Source organism: Balaenoptera musculus, chromosome 4, assembly GCF_009873245.2.
Source record: "Balaenoptera musculus isolate JJ_BM4_2016_0621 chromosome 4, mBalMus1.pri.v3, whole genome shotgun sequence".
Lineage (NCBI taxonomy): Eukaryota > Metazoa > Chordata > Mammalia > Artiodactyla > Balaenopteridae > Balaenoptera > Balaenoptera musculus.
Window position 1 is genome coordinate 132,402,627 of NC_045788.1, and position 15,819 is coordinate 132,418,445.

The 15,819-nt window shown below is 44.3% G+C and overlaps 1 protein-coding gene and 1 pseudogene across 1 annotated transcript in view; one reads left to right on the top strand and one right to left on the bottom strand.

Moving 5' to 3' along the window:
• The window catches only part of URB1 (URB1 ribosome biogenesis homolog), a 66,168-nt gene extending 59,059 nt beyond the window's left edge, over positions 1 to 7,109 (bottom strand). Inside the window, 5 exon segments of the mRNA XM_036850460.1 lie at positions 1,623 to 1,755; positions 2,670 to 2,821; positions 3,543 to 3,672; positions 3,674 to 3,680; positions 5,998 to 7,109. Of these exon segments, the coding sequence (XP_036706355.1) occupies positions 1,623 to 1,755; positions 2,670 to 2,821; positions 3,543 to 3,672; positions 3,674 to 3,680; positions 5,998 to 6,139 (564 nt within the window). The 5' untranslated portion in view covers positions 6,140 to 7,109.
• A 6,886-nt stretch (positions 7,110 to 13,995) lies between these two features.
• LOC118894079 lies at positions 13,996 to 15,345 on the top strand (annotated as a pseudogene).
• The last annotated feature ends 474 nt before the right edge of the window (positions 15,346 to 15,819 follow it).

The window sequence follows — 15,819 nt, forward strand, 5'->3', positions numbered from 1 at the left end:
CGCGGCATGTGGGATCTTCCCGGACCAGGGCTCGAACCCGCGTCCCCTGCATTGGCAGGCAGATTCTCAACCACTGCGCCACCAGGGAAGCCCCATTCTATATCTTTGAATGTCCCTGATATTTCTCATACTAGAAAAATTTTTTAATGTCTAGAAACCATTTCCTACAATATACAGAGTATTTAAGATACTTGATATAGATGATTAAAGAAAGTAAAAATACTTCCATTTCAACAACAACTCCCGTTTTACAGATCAAGAGAGATGTAAAATAAGTTGCGAGGCCCTGAGATGAAGCAGCACATGTGCCGGCCTGCAGCCGGATCCAGGCCGGGAAGCCCAGCTTGGATTTTCCCACACTGTGTCCTGGTGACTGGCCTGTCCACTGACGTGTACTTTACTTAGATGGCTGGGCTGGCTGAGGTCAAGACACAGGGTGGGAAAGGGAAGGGATTCTGACAGGTAATTACTGCCAGGCTGATTGCCAGGGAAGACCAAAGAGCCATGATATCTGCCCTAGTGTGCAAACAGTATCTTTTATTAGATACGCACTTAGACGCCAGGAGCCATCACTCACTAAATGAAACTTCTGACACGTTAATCATAGTATCCATGAAACACTAAGACCTGGAATTTTTTCCTCAGAGAAAACCTTATTCATAACCGAGGAAAACCCTCAACACTGTTGTGACCGTGATTAACCTTCAGTCTATTACCTGGCAACGCAGAAACTCTTAAGCCCCGGGAAGCGCTGGAGAACAAGGTGACGCCTGGCTGCAGAAGTCACTTACTCTAGTGTGGCTCCTCCACCTGGGCAGACAGGGCTGGGCCTCTGCGGCCTGGTCCCGGCGCTCAGGACGGGGGCGCGGAGCACGGAGCCCGGGCGGCTGTGGCACTGGCACCGGGGCACCAGCTGGGAGAGTGGGCGCACAAACGGGCAGAGGCGCTTCGGCAGCTGCAGCTGGCACACGTGTCGGGAGGGTGCCCTTGCTCCAGCCTACGAGTCCTGAAACTCGTACTCTTTCCTCAAGAACCTTTCCAAACCCAAGTGAAACTTCTGGAGCCACCAGGAAACTTTTTTTTTTAACAGCTCTCCTGAAAACCAAGCATTTACATGTCCATTCTCTTTGGCACAAGCCAGCCCCTACTCATTGTAAGCCTTATAATTGGGAGGCGCAAGAAGCATGGTAAAAAGCCATAAACGTCCTCTTTGAGGAGGTCACTGGCTTGGCCTCCCAAGGCTCTTCTACAAAGTGGACGGACCCCGCACGGGAGGACCAGGCCACCAGCAGGGCCTCGCCACGAGGCACACGGAGACTGTTTCCAGTGCTCTGTGAAGACGCTCGCAAGCTACATCACCCTCACAGGCCAGGAAGGCACTGCGATGCAGAGCCCCCAGGGAGGCTGGCCTCAGACGTCCCTGGCACTCGGGCTCCGCAGGCGACCGGACCTTCACCGCCAGCCGGGAGTGAGGCCTCCCTTCCTCACAGGCTCCAGCCGAGGCACACGTCTCTCCACACAGGGGCCTCCCGCCCCATCTACGCGAGGACCGAGGCCAGACAGAGGAGGACACGTCAAACACTTTGCCCCCTCAAAGGGAAAGGACGCTCGGCGCGCCTCACCTTTGAATCCCTCTTGGTCACCAGCGTGTACAAGGTCTTTTTATTCAAATCGAAATGGCTGCAGACGTCCCTGGCAGCCTCGGGACCCTGGGTCACCATGGCGGCCATCAGGTTCAGGCAGGCTCGAGCCATCCTGTTCAGAGACAAGAAGGAAACCAGGTGTGTCAGGACAGCAGAAACACAAAGCCACCCCCCGAGAAGCAGCTGCACACTCGGCTGTGTGGTCTGCTACCCCCAAACCAGAAAACGGAAGGAAGGAGACATGCAGACACGCTCTTTCTTTAAAAAAAAAACCCTCAGGAAATCTTCAAAGAAAGCTAAAAATCTGAGTTTGAGCAGGATCCAAGAACACAAAAGGCAAGGTCAGAAGAAGATGGCCGTGTCTGTGGCCAGTAAATGGTCATGTATCTGGACCCACACCACCCCTGCCTTTGCAGGGCACGAGGAACACTTCTGCACGGTGGGCATCTCCAAATGCGAGCTCCCGGCTGCCTTCCCATCCTGCAGTTACCCAAAATTCACCGTTACTGAGCACCTACTACATACTAGGCACCGTTTAGGTGCTGGGAGGATGGCGTTTTACAGGACGGTCAAGGCCTCCACCTGCAGGTACCCTGAATTCTAGGGGAGGGAGACAGCGAGTCAAGACGTCGGTACGGATATTATGTCACACGTATAGCTGTGGATGTGGCGGCCAGAGAGGGCCTCCCTGAGATGACACCTCTGCAAAGCCCTGAAGGCGGAGAGGGAGGGTGCCCGAGAGGACCTCGGGGAAGAGCTGTCGGGACAAAAGGACAGGCAGCTTGAAGGAGGTCTGAAGTGTTCCCAAGACAGCAGGGAGAGCAGCAGGGCGGGAGGAGAGGGACACCTGGTGGCAGAGGATTTGGTGAGGGGCCGGTCAACAGGAGGGGCAGAGCCACAGTCTTGACGGCCTCGGAAACTGCTCCGCTCTGTTTGTGAGTGGAGGAAAGGTCAAGTGCACTTGTGGAGCGCTGAAGGCAGACCAAGCCCAAGGCTACTCCTGCCACGGAAAGGCGGGCAACTTACCTGTAACCCGAAGCATACAGGGACTCACAGATGAGCTTCATGTGGTTATTCATTAGCTTTTTCACGATGTTGGTTCCCACCACACGAAAATGGGAAAGGTCACTGGCTGTCCGCAATAATATGGCCTCGAAAACTTGAAATATTAAAAGCATCTGCAAAGACAGAACTGAAATGCTTACTAACCATCTCCTTTCTTTTCCTCTTCTACATGTTCTCCTCTAGTCTTAGCCACAGCCACCTGCAGGTTTAAAACCTTCAACTTGCAGGATGACGCCTACCCAGATCCCAAGCCAAACACAGGGATCTGCCAGGCCCCAGGCTCTGGAATTAGTCTTGTCCCAATAGTCTAGCTAAATAGACATAAGCTTGCTTACAATTAAACCAAATGAAATTAAAAGAGAAATTTCTGCTATCGATTCAGCCTCACTGCTTTGGCGATATTCAGCTCTACAGCCTTATGGCAATAATCCTGAGATTTCAACAGGTTCATAAATATCCTAAATTTTGAACCTCTTTGGAACCAGAAAACAACAGTCAACTCAATATATGTCTGTACCTGTGACACACAGTCTTTACCTATTTCCCTTTTGTTAAAGCAAACCATGGTGAGACTAAGTGGATTTAGATTAAGAATCTATGATCTTTCCTTCTGGTATTATTCACCAATAACAAGTTACTATTTTCCACTAAAATGCTTTCAAAGGTTATAATGCAAAAATGAACGTATCCCTACAGCACAGGCACAGAGCATCATTTTCTGTAGAAAGCTGGTAATGTCTTGGAAATTTATATCACATTTCTCTTCATCAAGCTTAACACAACAGTAGCATTAACTTTTTCTTCTCTCCATCAGGCCAGGTAAGAATAGCATACTTCACTTTCAGGGTGCTTCTCCCCACTCAGGAGCTGGAAAATCTCTGCACACTCAACAGAAATCTTTATGTACCCCTCCACGACATCATACACATCTTCTCGTGGCAGTTTCTTGCTGCAGAAACAAAGGCTTCCAGGCTGAAATGAGAGTTACGATCAAATGTGAACGAGGACAGTTAGAAACAATCTCAGCCGCTACTGCAAACAGAGGGAGATTTCAGCAGGAACATCCAGGTGACTGGAAGTGCCACTTACTGAGATGGAGAACAGAGTAGCAGGGAGGAGATGGGGGACCAAGAGTTAGGACACGGTCTTTCCTCCATCACCACTAAGTCATAGGCAACATCTTTCAAGGGCACTGGTTTAGAGCAGAACGCTTCCTGATGCAGGTATCCTCCCCGATGTTGATACTCACCCACTCCTAAGCACCCTCTGGGTCTTTATCAATCTAACCCTGCTCTCCCCTCCTACCCACCCCTCCCCCACCACCATGAAGGGACTATAATGGATAAAGAAAATGTGGTCTATCTATACCTATATACAGAAATGTATACAACGGAATATTATGCAGCCTCTAAAAAAGAAGGAAACTCTGCCTTTTGAGACAACATGTATGGACCTTGAGGGCATTAAGTGAAATAAGTCAGACAGGGAAAGACGAATACTGTTATGTTCTCACTTATATGTGGAATCTAAAAAAGCCAAACTCATAGAAACAGAGAGTAGAATGGAGGTTGCCAGGGACCGGGGGATGGGTAAAATGAGGAGATGTTGGTCAAAGGGTATAAACTTATAGCAATAAGATGCATAAGTTCCAAGGAATCTAATGTACAGCATTGTGACTATAGTTAACAATACTGTATCATATACTTCAAAGTTATTAAGAGAGCAGATCTTAAATGCTGTCACCCCAAAAACGTGGTAATTATATGACGGGATGGAAGTGTTGACTAACCTTATTTGGGTAATGATTTCACACTATACATGTATATCAAATCACCGCATTGTACACCTGAAACTTACATATGCTATACGTTAATAATATCTCAATAAAGCTGGAAAAACAAAACACAACAGAAAAAAAACCTTCCCTAACACCTGGATGAAAACAAAACCCCCTAACATTGATCAGATCCACCTCTCTGATGGTCCAGTGAGGTGATCCTACCACAGAAAGTTACAAGAACATATCAAAAGGGAGGGAGAACCCGAGACCAGATTCAAACACAAATCCAACAGAGCCTCACACAAGGGATTCACACTTTCACCCACTGCCTTCAGCCCTGCCACACCTCCCAACTCCTTCATCTGCACCCAGCGCCTGTCAACCCTGGTTTCCTTCTGAAATCAGTTCAAATGCAGCACCCAAAAGTACAGAGCTCTGGGCAAAACCGCGAACGTGTCTAAGGTTACAATCCTTCAAATAATTAAACATGCTCTTTCTTCCACCAGAAAGTTTCCTATCCCTGTCCTTTAGAGGACTTGTGCTGGAACAGTCTGTACGTGATTTTACGGACTGATATCTGCCTTCCCACTTGATTACTCATAAGCTTCACGATGGCAGGGCCCACGTGATTCTTACTCACCATTTTACCTCTACCCTAGCAAATAACAAGCCCTTGTAAATAATGAACAAATGAATGTATGAAATGTATAATTCTGAGCTACAGTAGGTATCATCTTCCTAGCACTGGCTAGCAGTTGCAGGTACCAAACGTTTAAAAACAAAATCTGTGGACGACAAACTGGAAACTGAGGATATTCTGGCCATTAACTTAATAATTTTTCAGTTGACAGAAACACTGTCACTGTTTCATTTTGACACACTGCCAGTGTTTCCACATACTAGCATATTCAATTGTGTTTTGTCCTTGTAACCTAAATACTTTCTAATGGATTACAAGGAGTTGTGACGGGTGGTCACACTTTTCAAAAAGTGAAATTATAGAATCTGCTTCATATCAGTCACTAGTCTAATCCGGGTCAACTGACAAGTCCTGTGGTGGCTTCATGTGATAGCTTATTACCTGTTATCGGGTCAGTGTGAGCGTTGGAGAATCAGAGCTACGGAAAACAGAGCTGACAGCCACGGTAGTAGCAAACCTGCTCACTGAACAGCCCCGAGCTGACTCACAGGCAGGACTCGACAAATAATTTGTTGTGTGAACGAGTAGTACAGTTATTCACTTTCCTAGCGGTTGCAATAAAGAATTTTAGAGCTTGCTGAGGGATGCTGCGCAGGAAAGGGAAGCATACAGTCGCAGGCAACTGTCACAATCAAGCAAGTCGGGGCCCTGGACTCGAAAGCACCCGGGTCTCGGTTTCCCGACTGCAAATCGGGAGACCGGGCTCTGCAGAAAGGAGCGGCTGTGTCTGCACACGGAGGCCCCACCCAGACCGAAGCCGGGAGACAGCCTCGCACGCTCGCACTCTCTCCCCCGAGCCCCACACTCACCCGGCCCAGCGCCCTGCGGGTCCCTCAGCTGAGCCTTGAAGCGCACGCCCGTGAGCTCTTCGGTGCGGGCCCGCTTGGCTGCGCCCGCTGGGGGAGCCGCGCCGTCCGGGCCGCCCGGGGCCTTCCTCTTGGGGCCCCCCATGGCCGAGAGGGCGGGGGCGCGCCGGGAGCCACACAGCCGGGGGCCTGACAACAGGACACGCGCGGACAACCAACGCGTGTCTCGGGCCCACACGTGGCCTGAAAGGGGCGGGGCTGGCGGAAGAGGCAGGACCTCCGGAGGGAGGTCGGCGGAAGGGGCGGGACCTGTGAGAAGGACGGTCCGACGGGAAGCAGGTAGTGAAGGTGCGGGAACCCGGCGGCCTGGGTTCCCTTTTGGTGCTAATGGTCCAGCTGGCTTGCTGGCGGCCCGGGGCAAGCCGACACTCCACGACAGCCCCGTTCGGCCGCGGTGGGGAGAGGCCCATCGGCGGCCTTCTCGAGCGTTCTTGGAAGGAAGAACCCCCAGGTCCTTCGCTCCCGGAGGGCCCGAGCCCAGACGCGTGGTAGCAGCACAATCAGATCAGTTCTTGACCTGAGAGCGCTCTGATGAAGCCTCTTGAACTTGATTGACATGCAGCGGGATTCGATGCTTTGCATATTCGAGGCCCTGCGGGTTGGCCGGGAGGGTGGATGCCCCTGGCTAAATGCCAGGCGGGCTTCTGTGGGGAGGTCCTTGGTCAGACACCCGGTCCGAAGTCGTGTGGATTCCCCTAACCCTGACCCCTAGCGTATCTCACTCACATCTCGAACCAAGACCAGCTTGTTTGGTGGGATGTCGCCCCAGACTGACCTCCACTTCCCCCAAACTAATGGGAGGACGGGCACCCTTCCGGCCTTGCAGGGTGGGAGGAAAGGATCAAATGAAGTAACGTCTGTGAAAACCCTTCGTGGACAGCACATCGGCCTCCACATCTAAGCCACCGTCATTAAAATGGAGACAGCAAAGCCAGCTGTCCTGAGCGGAGAAAATGATGCAATGCATGAAAAACTGCTCTGACGGGAAAAAAAGTACTGTGTGTTTTTGTAAGATGTTATTAATTGACTTGAGAGTCACATTAAATGTTCTGAAATAAAATGGAGGCATAAATAAATAAGTAAAAACAGGCTGGTGCATTTTTTAATACAACTTCATCAATACTTGGTTATGTGTTCAAATAAATCATGAACCATTAGATGAGTAATTTGGTGATTGCAGGAATTGTCTGTCAGCTTGTCCTTTAGTTTCAGGAAGTACCCTCCTGTGTTCTGTAAGCAGGTCTGTAGTGAGCATCTGAGAATGTGGTTTTTTTGTGGCCTGTTGGAATTTCAGAGTCTCTTATAGAAAAAGTCTATGGGGTTGACCCTGAGTCCCTCACCTGACAGGACTGTTGTGCCTGTGGAAATGGCTACCTTGTAGGCAGGTCAGAGGGAGTGGCCTGAAAAGATCTGAGCTCTTGCAGCGGTACTAACAGAAAGGGATATGCCCAAAATTCAGGCTGTAAAGGGCAATACTCTTGTTAGCAAAGACAGACTTAATTCTAATTGTCCACACGGGTTCTCTTCTGTGGTTAATTGCCAACCACCAAGTTTGTTTTCAACCAGGGTGGACCTGACCAAAGAGACAGCAGGGAGAGGTAGTAAACAGTCAAAAACTATTCAGTTTCTGCCTGTGTGGCCTTGGGCAAACAAAGACAGAGAGAGTGGGAGAACTTGGCAGTACTACCCAGATGATAAGTGGTGGACCACTCACCCCGTGTGTCCTAACCCCAATTTAGAAACAGGGGACTTCCCTGGTGGCGAAGTGGTTAAGAATCTGCCTGCCAATGCAGGGGACACGGGTTTGAGTCCGGGAAGATCCCACATGCCATGGAGCAACTAAGCCTGTGCACCGCAACTACTGAACCCGTGCACCTAGAGCCCGTGCTCTGCAACAAGAGAAGCCACCACGATGAGAAGCCTGTGCACCACAATGAAGAGTAGCCCCCGCTCGCCGCAACTAGAGAAAGCCCACGTGCAGCAACGAAGACCCAACGCAGTCAAAAAAATAAAATAAGTGTCTATATAAATGAATACAGAGACCTGGGTCTTGAGCTTGGTTAATGTCAATCTATCCTAAAAGGCAAGTTGACTAAGTATGCTGTCAAAAAGCCTCAGGATGCAGGTTTTCAAATCTACAAGCTTATGAACTGGCCCCTGGACTGTGGTGAATTAGCCAAGGGAAGAGTCCAGTCTCTAATAGCCAACCAGTTCATCTCCACTGGCCATATTTCTCATTCACATCTCGCACATGTTAAGTGAGTGTGTTTATTTATTCCCATTTCAATCTTACAAGGTTAAGTTCAAGTTCTGGAAATGGATAAAAGGAGAAGCTCAATCAAAGACCATACCAAGTTCATATTAAAGCATGTTTATCATGGACTCTCAGGATGTGAGAATGATATATTGCTGTACACAAGCTGACAGTTTACCCTGCATTATTTCATCTGGTTAAATGCTTGTTAATGCAATCACATTATAGAGAGGAGAGGTATGGAATTCCTTTCTCTATTCTGATACAAGTTTTAGTCTCTTTAGTGATGAATGTTTTAGTATGACACTTACCCGAGTTCAAAACTGTTCCATTATCTGCTTATTTAGCAGTGGGAAGAATGAAACATTCTTTCAAAAACAGTCACTATGAACTCCAGTGAAAGACAGTGTCCATAGGCTAGAAGAGATAAGTAAACCTACAGCAATATTTACTGTGTGCATTGCATTATACAACCAGCCATAATAGATTCCAAAAAATACTACATGGTAGACTTACCCTCAAGAGATTTACAGTATCACTGGGATGATAAGTATCATTGTGATAACCTGATAAGTTCAATCACAATAAAGAATTTAACCAAGAACCCAAGATGATATGAGATGCTACAAGGCCATGTAATAATTATCAAATGAATTATTTGAGCAATAAATACATCACATTAGTATGATCCAGGCTAGGTTGTTGTGAGTTTCTTACCCGAAATGATAGTAAATCAAAGAAAACGGAAGCATCATATTTGTCTTTTTTTCTCCTCTGAGACAAATTGAAGAAGAGCAGAAAATGTTCCCGTCTTGTCCAATATGGAACTAAGCCAAAGTGTGAGGACAGTCGATAAAATCATAACCTAGATGATGCTTGTCTTCTTAAATTTCCCCAAGTCCACTCTCTGCTCACCTCCCCACACATGCACACACGCACCTTCTCGCGGCCCCCATCTTCCCAAAGCCACAAGTTGTTGCAAGCTTTTCCCAGAACTTATATCCCGGGACAATGCTTTCCTCCAGAATTATTCATTTTCTTGCCTCCCTCCCTATGCTAAGTCCCACTTCTTCCCCACACTTTCTCCTTAACCTGTTTCCTTACGAAAGCTGTTTTAAGCTAGTTATCAGAAAATAGAGAAATTTGGTGAATTTACCATAAGGTGTTGGAGAATAATATCAACTTGCAGCCAACCCATGAATATTTTTACACTTTAAAAGAGGGCATTTGGAGATCACAACTCCCCCAGTGAATTTCTAGTAGTTGCATTTTAGTCACTGTGACATTGAATGGGGGCTGGAGCGGGGGTACGAACAGGCAGGTCATGGGCCAGGAGGCAAAGAGCTTCTGAACATTCTGCGTGAATCTGCCTGTGAATTCCAGCCATTATCCCATATTTTATAGTTGGGGGGTATGCCCCTGTGTTTAAAATATACTTCAATCCATTTGGGAAGTATGCACTCATCCTACTAGGACAATTCCCATAAGAGTCATATCCACAAAAAATATGTATTGTGTTGATGACCAAGGGTCTCAGATCAGACCTGCTCAAAATAATAGGTTATTGAGTTGATGGCCCTAATCTTTGAACAGTGAAATGTAGCAAAATCCATACCCAATTAAGAGATTAAAATATCAATGATAAAATTTCAAAGCTATGTGAAAACTAGTCTAACATCTTAGTCATTGGACAGAAATATGAGAAAATATAGAAAATTTGAATAACAATGTATTCAAATTAATAGCTGGTATGAGAACTTTATGCACACAAACAGAATACATGTTCTTCTTAAATAACAGGGAACAGTCATAAAGATTGACTACCTCCTAGGCCACAAAGGAGGCCCTAATAAATTCCAAAAAAAAAAAATCAACATCATACAGACCATGTTCTCTGACCATCAGGCAATAAAATTTGACCTTGATAATAAGAGGATAGGTTTTTAAAAATCCCTTAAAGGGCTTCCCTGGTGGCGCAGTGGTTAAGAATCCGCCTGCCAACGCAGGGGACACAGGTTCAAGCCCTGGTCTGAGAAGATCCCACATGCCACGGAGCGACTAGGCCCGTGAGCCACAACTACTGAGCCTGCGCTCTAGAGCCCGAGAGCCACAACTACTGAACCCACCTGCCACAACTACTGAAGCCCTTGCACCTAGAGCCCGTGCTCCACATCAAGAGAAGCCACTGCAATGAGACGCTCGTGCACCGCAACGAAGAGTAGCCCCCGGACTCGCCACAACTAGAGAAAGCCCGTGTGCAGCAGCGAAGACCCAACACAGTCAAAAAAAGTAATGTAATAAAAAAGCCTGGGAGAGGGAAAACAAAAACAAAAACAAAACTTCTAAGTAATCCTTGGGAAGCATTAGGGAAATTATGAAAGACTTGGAATGCAATAAAACAAACACTTTACATTGCTTAGTCTGTGGGACACAGGTCTTAGAGGAAAATTTGTAGCTTTAAGTACATTTATCAGAAAGCAAGAAAGGTTGAAAACAAATGAACTGATAATACATATTCAAATCAAGAAATTGGAAAAAGTACAATAGAATCAACCCAAAGAAGTAAGAAGAAAAAAGTAGCAAAGATAAGGAGAGAACCCAGTTATAAAGAAAATGAGAAAAACAATAAAGAATATTCACAAACCAAAAGCTGATTGTTTTTGTTTTTTAGATTAAGTAAACAAACCTGTGGCAAGATAAATGAGGACGGAAAAAGAAAAACTGCAAAACAACAAGACACAGGAGTAAAGGGGGAAAACAGTATGCAAACATAGATTTTAAATAGTAAATATTTAAATATATTTATAAATGTATTTAGAAACAACTATTCACAAAAACTTTCAAAACAAAAAGAAGTTAACAAATTACCCTTCTGGAAAAGGGTGAAAATCCCAAAATTGACACAAAAAACACTAGAAAATTTGGATAGACCAATAATTGTTAAATAAAATGATATGATAACCAAACCTTTCCCAAGGTACAGGTGATTTTCAGGTAAGTTCTTGCAATCTTTTAAGAAACAGATAATCCCTACCTTATTCAGTTTGCTTCATAAAACAAAAAAGAAGGAAAGATTCCCAACATCTTTTATGAGGTTAATATAACCTTAAATACAAAACTAACTATAGATAATACAAAGTAAGAAAATGATGGGCTTATTTCACTTATGGACATAGATGTGTGTAAATAAAATATTAACTAACCTAATCCAACACTGCACTTGAAAAAAAGACATGAAATACAAGGATGGTTTGATGTCATGTCTATGTAATTCACCACATTAATAGATAAAAGGAGAAAAATAAATTATCTCAATAGATGGAAAAATGTATTTGAAAAAATACCTAGTCATGATTTTTTAAATTCTCATAAAACTAGGAATAGAAGGAGCTTCTTTAACTTAATAAAGATTATATGTACCTAAAACCTACAGTAACCATTTTACATAATGGAAAGATTGTAGATGCATTTGAATTATGCCTGGGAACAATAGGAAAGACACAGATGAATTCACACTATGCTGCTGTCTATTACTAGAGGTCCTGGTTAATGAGATAAGGTAAGACAAAGAAACAAGATATGGAAGAATTAGGAGAGACAAAACTGTCATCTACTTATAAAATTCAACAGAAATACAAACTAAATAAAAGTTTAGCCAGGTTGTCAGATATAGGATCAAGTCACCAAAATTGGTATCATTACCTCTGCACTAGCAATAACTAATTTAAAAATGTAGCAGAAAACAAGACACCAACACAAAGGAAAAAAAACCTGTAAATTATTTCAGAATTAAACTAAAATGACTGCACAACATCTTTAAGGAGAAAATTGTAAAAGAAGATCTGACTAAATAGACAATAAAATGTTTCAAGGAAGAATGTCTTCACAGTGTATATTTGTTAGTTAATTCTTCCTAAATTAAGCTATAAAACAAATTATTGCCATTCCAGTCAAAATTAAGAAACTCAAAAAAAAATCATGATAAATTTGTGTGGAAAAATAAAGGTCTATGAGTAGCTGAGTCAAAAATACTTCCTTATCATGCATGAAGACATATCTTAAAATTATAATAGTCAAATTAGAATGGTAGTGGTAAAAAAAAAAAAAAAGACAAATAGAGCGGTGTAACAGAATATAGACTCAAAAACAGACCTGTGTCGTGGAGGTATAGGTTAACAACTCTGAAACTGCTTTTATGCATCCTGGAATTAAACAAACAAGCAAATGGATGGAAAATGGTGGGGGTCAGGTTTCTCACTGTTGAAGAGGGCAGTTACTTATAAACAAGAAGGTAAGGCTAGAATGAACCCTGTGAGGCTGATAAGAGTTGGAGATATCACTGTGATCACATATTTAACTTAATATAAACAGAGATAGATTGATACAGAAATAAGTATAGATATGTATTATACCTGGGTTTGTACACGTGTATATATTTCCTAGCTCTTTTCACTGACAGAACCTAGAAGCAGTGACACCCCAGTGGCAATGAGCACACCCAGTGCCCACATCTTGATTTCTAATACCATTACCAAATAAAAGGAGCCAGGACTCTTTGGAGAAATGGCAAATTCTAAGGCTGGGACAGAGCACATATTAAACAAGCCCTGAGCATCTTGTAGTACCAGAAAGTAAGAAATGTTTCCCGAAAAATGGAGGATATGTCAAAGGGACACAGGAACCAACTTGAAATAATTCCCAATGGAACAATTTGAGTGACAAAATAATTAACATAGTATTGGATTATAATCCCAGGTATAAAATAAATGTACATGTCTATACAGATATTAAATGATTGTATAAATAAATAAATGGGGAGAAGGTCTTCCTTACAAGGTAAGATTCCTTACAAATCTTCTTACAAAAGTAATCCAAGTAATATATGTAGTTACTTCCTGCTCCAAGAGGTGGAGCTTAGATCACACACTCCCTCCTCACCTCCTCCAGTGTAGGCTTAGTGACCAACTTCCAAAGATTAGAGTATGGAAAAGGAAAAATTATAACTTCAGAGTGGAGAAACATGACAAACACTACCTTAACCAAGTGATCAAGGTTAACATCACCAGTGATAAGTGATGTTGCTATCAGGTACCCTTGACGTGATGTGATGAGAAGGGCATTTCACGTCTATAGCATCCTTCCCCAAACCCATAACCCCAGCCCAATCATGTGAAAGACGTCAGACAAATCTAAATTGAGGGAGTCTAAAAAATACATCACCTGTACTCTTTAAAACTGTCAAGATCATGAAAAACAAGGAAAAACTGGGAAACTGTCAAAGATCAGATGAGAGTGGGGAGACATGACAACTAAATGCTCTGTGATGCCCTGGACTCGATCCTGGGACAGGAGAAGGACACTAGGGGGAAAGTTGGTAAAATACGAATAAAGTCTGGAGTTTAGTTAACAGCAATGTACCAAAGTTGGTTTCTTAGTTTTAACAAAAGTCCCAAATAAGCATGAAAAATATGGATATTAGATGAAACTGGATGAGGGTGTATGGAATTCCTCTTTTCAACTTTTCTGCAAATCTAGAATTATTCCAAAATTAAAACTTTATTCAAAAGAAAACAAAGACCTTTGCATATACAGGAACTTGACATATGATAAAGGTAGCACTACTTTTTTCACAACGGGTTTTCCACCAGAACACAGCTGTCATGAAACCCACGGCTGAATCTAAGCCAAAATGGGAAAGGAAAAGACTCATATCAACATTGTCATCACTGGACACTTAGATTCAGGCAAGTCTACCATTAATGGCCATCTGATCTACAAATATGGTGGGACTGACAAAAAAAACCACCGAAAAATTTGAGAAGGAGGCTGCTGAGATGGGAAAGGGCTCATTCAAGGTTGCCTGGGTCTTGGACAAAGTGAAAGATGAACGTAAGTGTGGCATCACCATTGATATGTTGTATCACCGTCAATATCTCCCTGTGGAAATTCAAGACCACCAAGTATTATGTGACCATCATTGATGCCACAGGACACAGAGACTTTATCAAAAACAAGATCACAGGCACTTCTCAGCCAGACTGTGCTGTCTTCATTGTTGCTGATGGTGTTGGTGAATTTGCAGCAAGTGTTCCAAGAACAAGCAGACCCATGAGTGTGCCCTTCTGGCTTACACACTGGGTGTGAAGCAATTCATTGTTGGTGTTAACAAAAGGGATTCCTACAGCCAGAAAGAGATACAAGGAAATCATTAAGGAAGTCAGCACCTACATTAAGAAAATTGGCTATAACCCTGACACAGTAGCATCTGTGCCAATTCTGATTGGAATGGTGACAACATGCTGGAGCCATGGAAAGTCATCCATAAAGATGGCAATGCCAGTGCAACCACACCGCCTGAAGCTCTGGATTGCATTCTGCCACCAACTCATCCAACTGACAAACTCATTTGTCTGCCCCTCCAGAACATCTACAAAATTGACGGAATTGATACTGTCCCTGCGGAGCCGGGTGTTCTCAAACCCAGCATGGTGGTCACCTTGCTCCAGTCAATGTTATAATTGAAGCCAAGTCTGATGAAATGCACCATGAAGCTCTGAGTGAAGCTCTTCCGGGGGATTATGTGGGCTTCAACATCGAAAAGGTGTCTGTCAAAGATATTCACCACGGCAGTGTGGGTGGTGTCAGCAAAAATGACCCACCAATGGAAGCAGCTGACTTCCGGACTATCCTAAACCATCCAGGCCAAATCAGTGCTGGCTATGCACCTGTGTGGGATTGTCACCCAGCTCACATTGCTTGCAAATTTGCTGAGCTGAAGGAGATTGATTGCCGTTCTGAGAAGAAGCCAGAAGATGGTCCCAGATCCTTGAAATCTTGTGAGTCTGCCATGGTTGATACGGTTCCTATAAGCCCATGTGTGTTGAGAGCTTCTCTGATCCCTCTTTGGGTCGTTTACTGTTCGTGACATGAGACACGCAGTTGCTATGGATGTCATCGAAACAGTGGCCAAGAAGGCTGCTGGAGCTAGCAAGGTCACCAAGTCTGCCCAGAAAGCTCAGAAGGCTAAATTAATATGATCCCCAGTACCTGCCACCCCCATCTTAACCAGTGGTGAAAGAATGATCTCAGCACTGTTTGTCTCAATTGGCCATTTAAACTGGTTAATAATATCAGTGTATCATAAAAGCCTTCAGAAGGAAACAGAATGTTTGGCTTGTGTGCATGTGTGTGTGTGTGTGTCAGTTTTAAGTTATTAGTTTTTAAAATCAGCACTTTTTAATGGAAACAACTTGACCAAACATCTGGCACAGAATTTTGAGACCCCTTAAAACAAAGTTTAACGAGAAAAAAGAAAAAAAAAAACCAACAATGGCACCAAAGATCAATGGGAAAAAGATGGTGTGGTGCATTGCAAAGCTCATCCACAAATCCCTCCCAGCCTAGAATGCAAGCCTCTTGGCAATGAGACTTTGCAGTCCCTTCCTCCGGAGGGGGGATGTTTCTTCACCCATCCAGGAACAGTTTGGATTTAGAGGTCTCAGCAGCCAAGT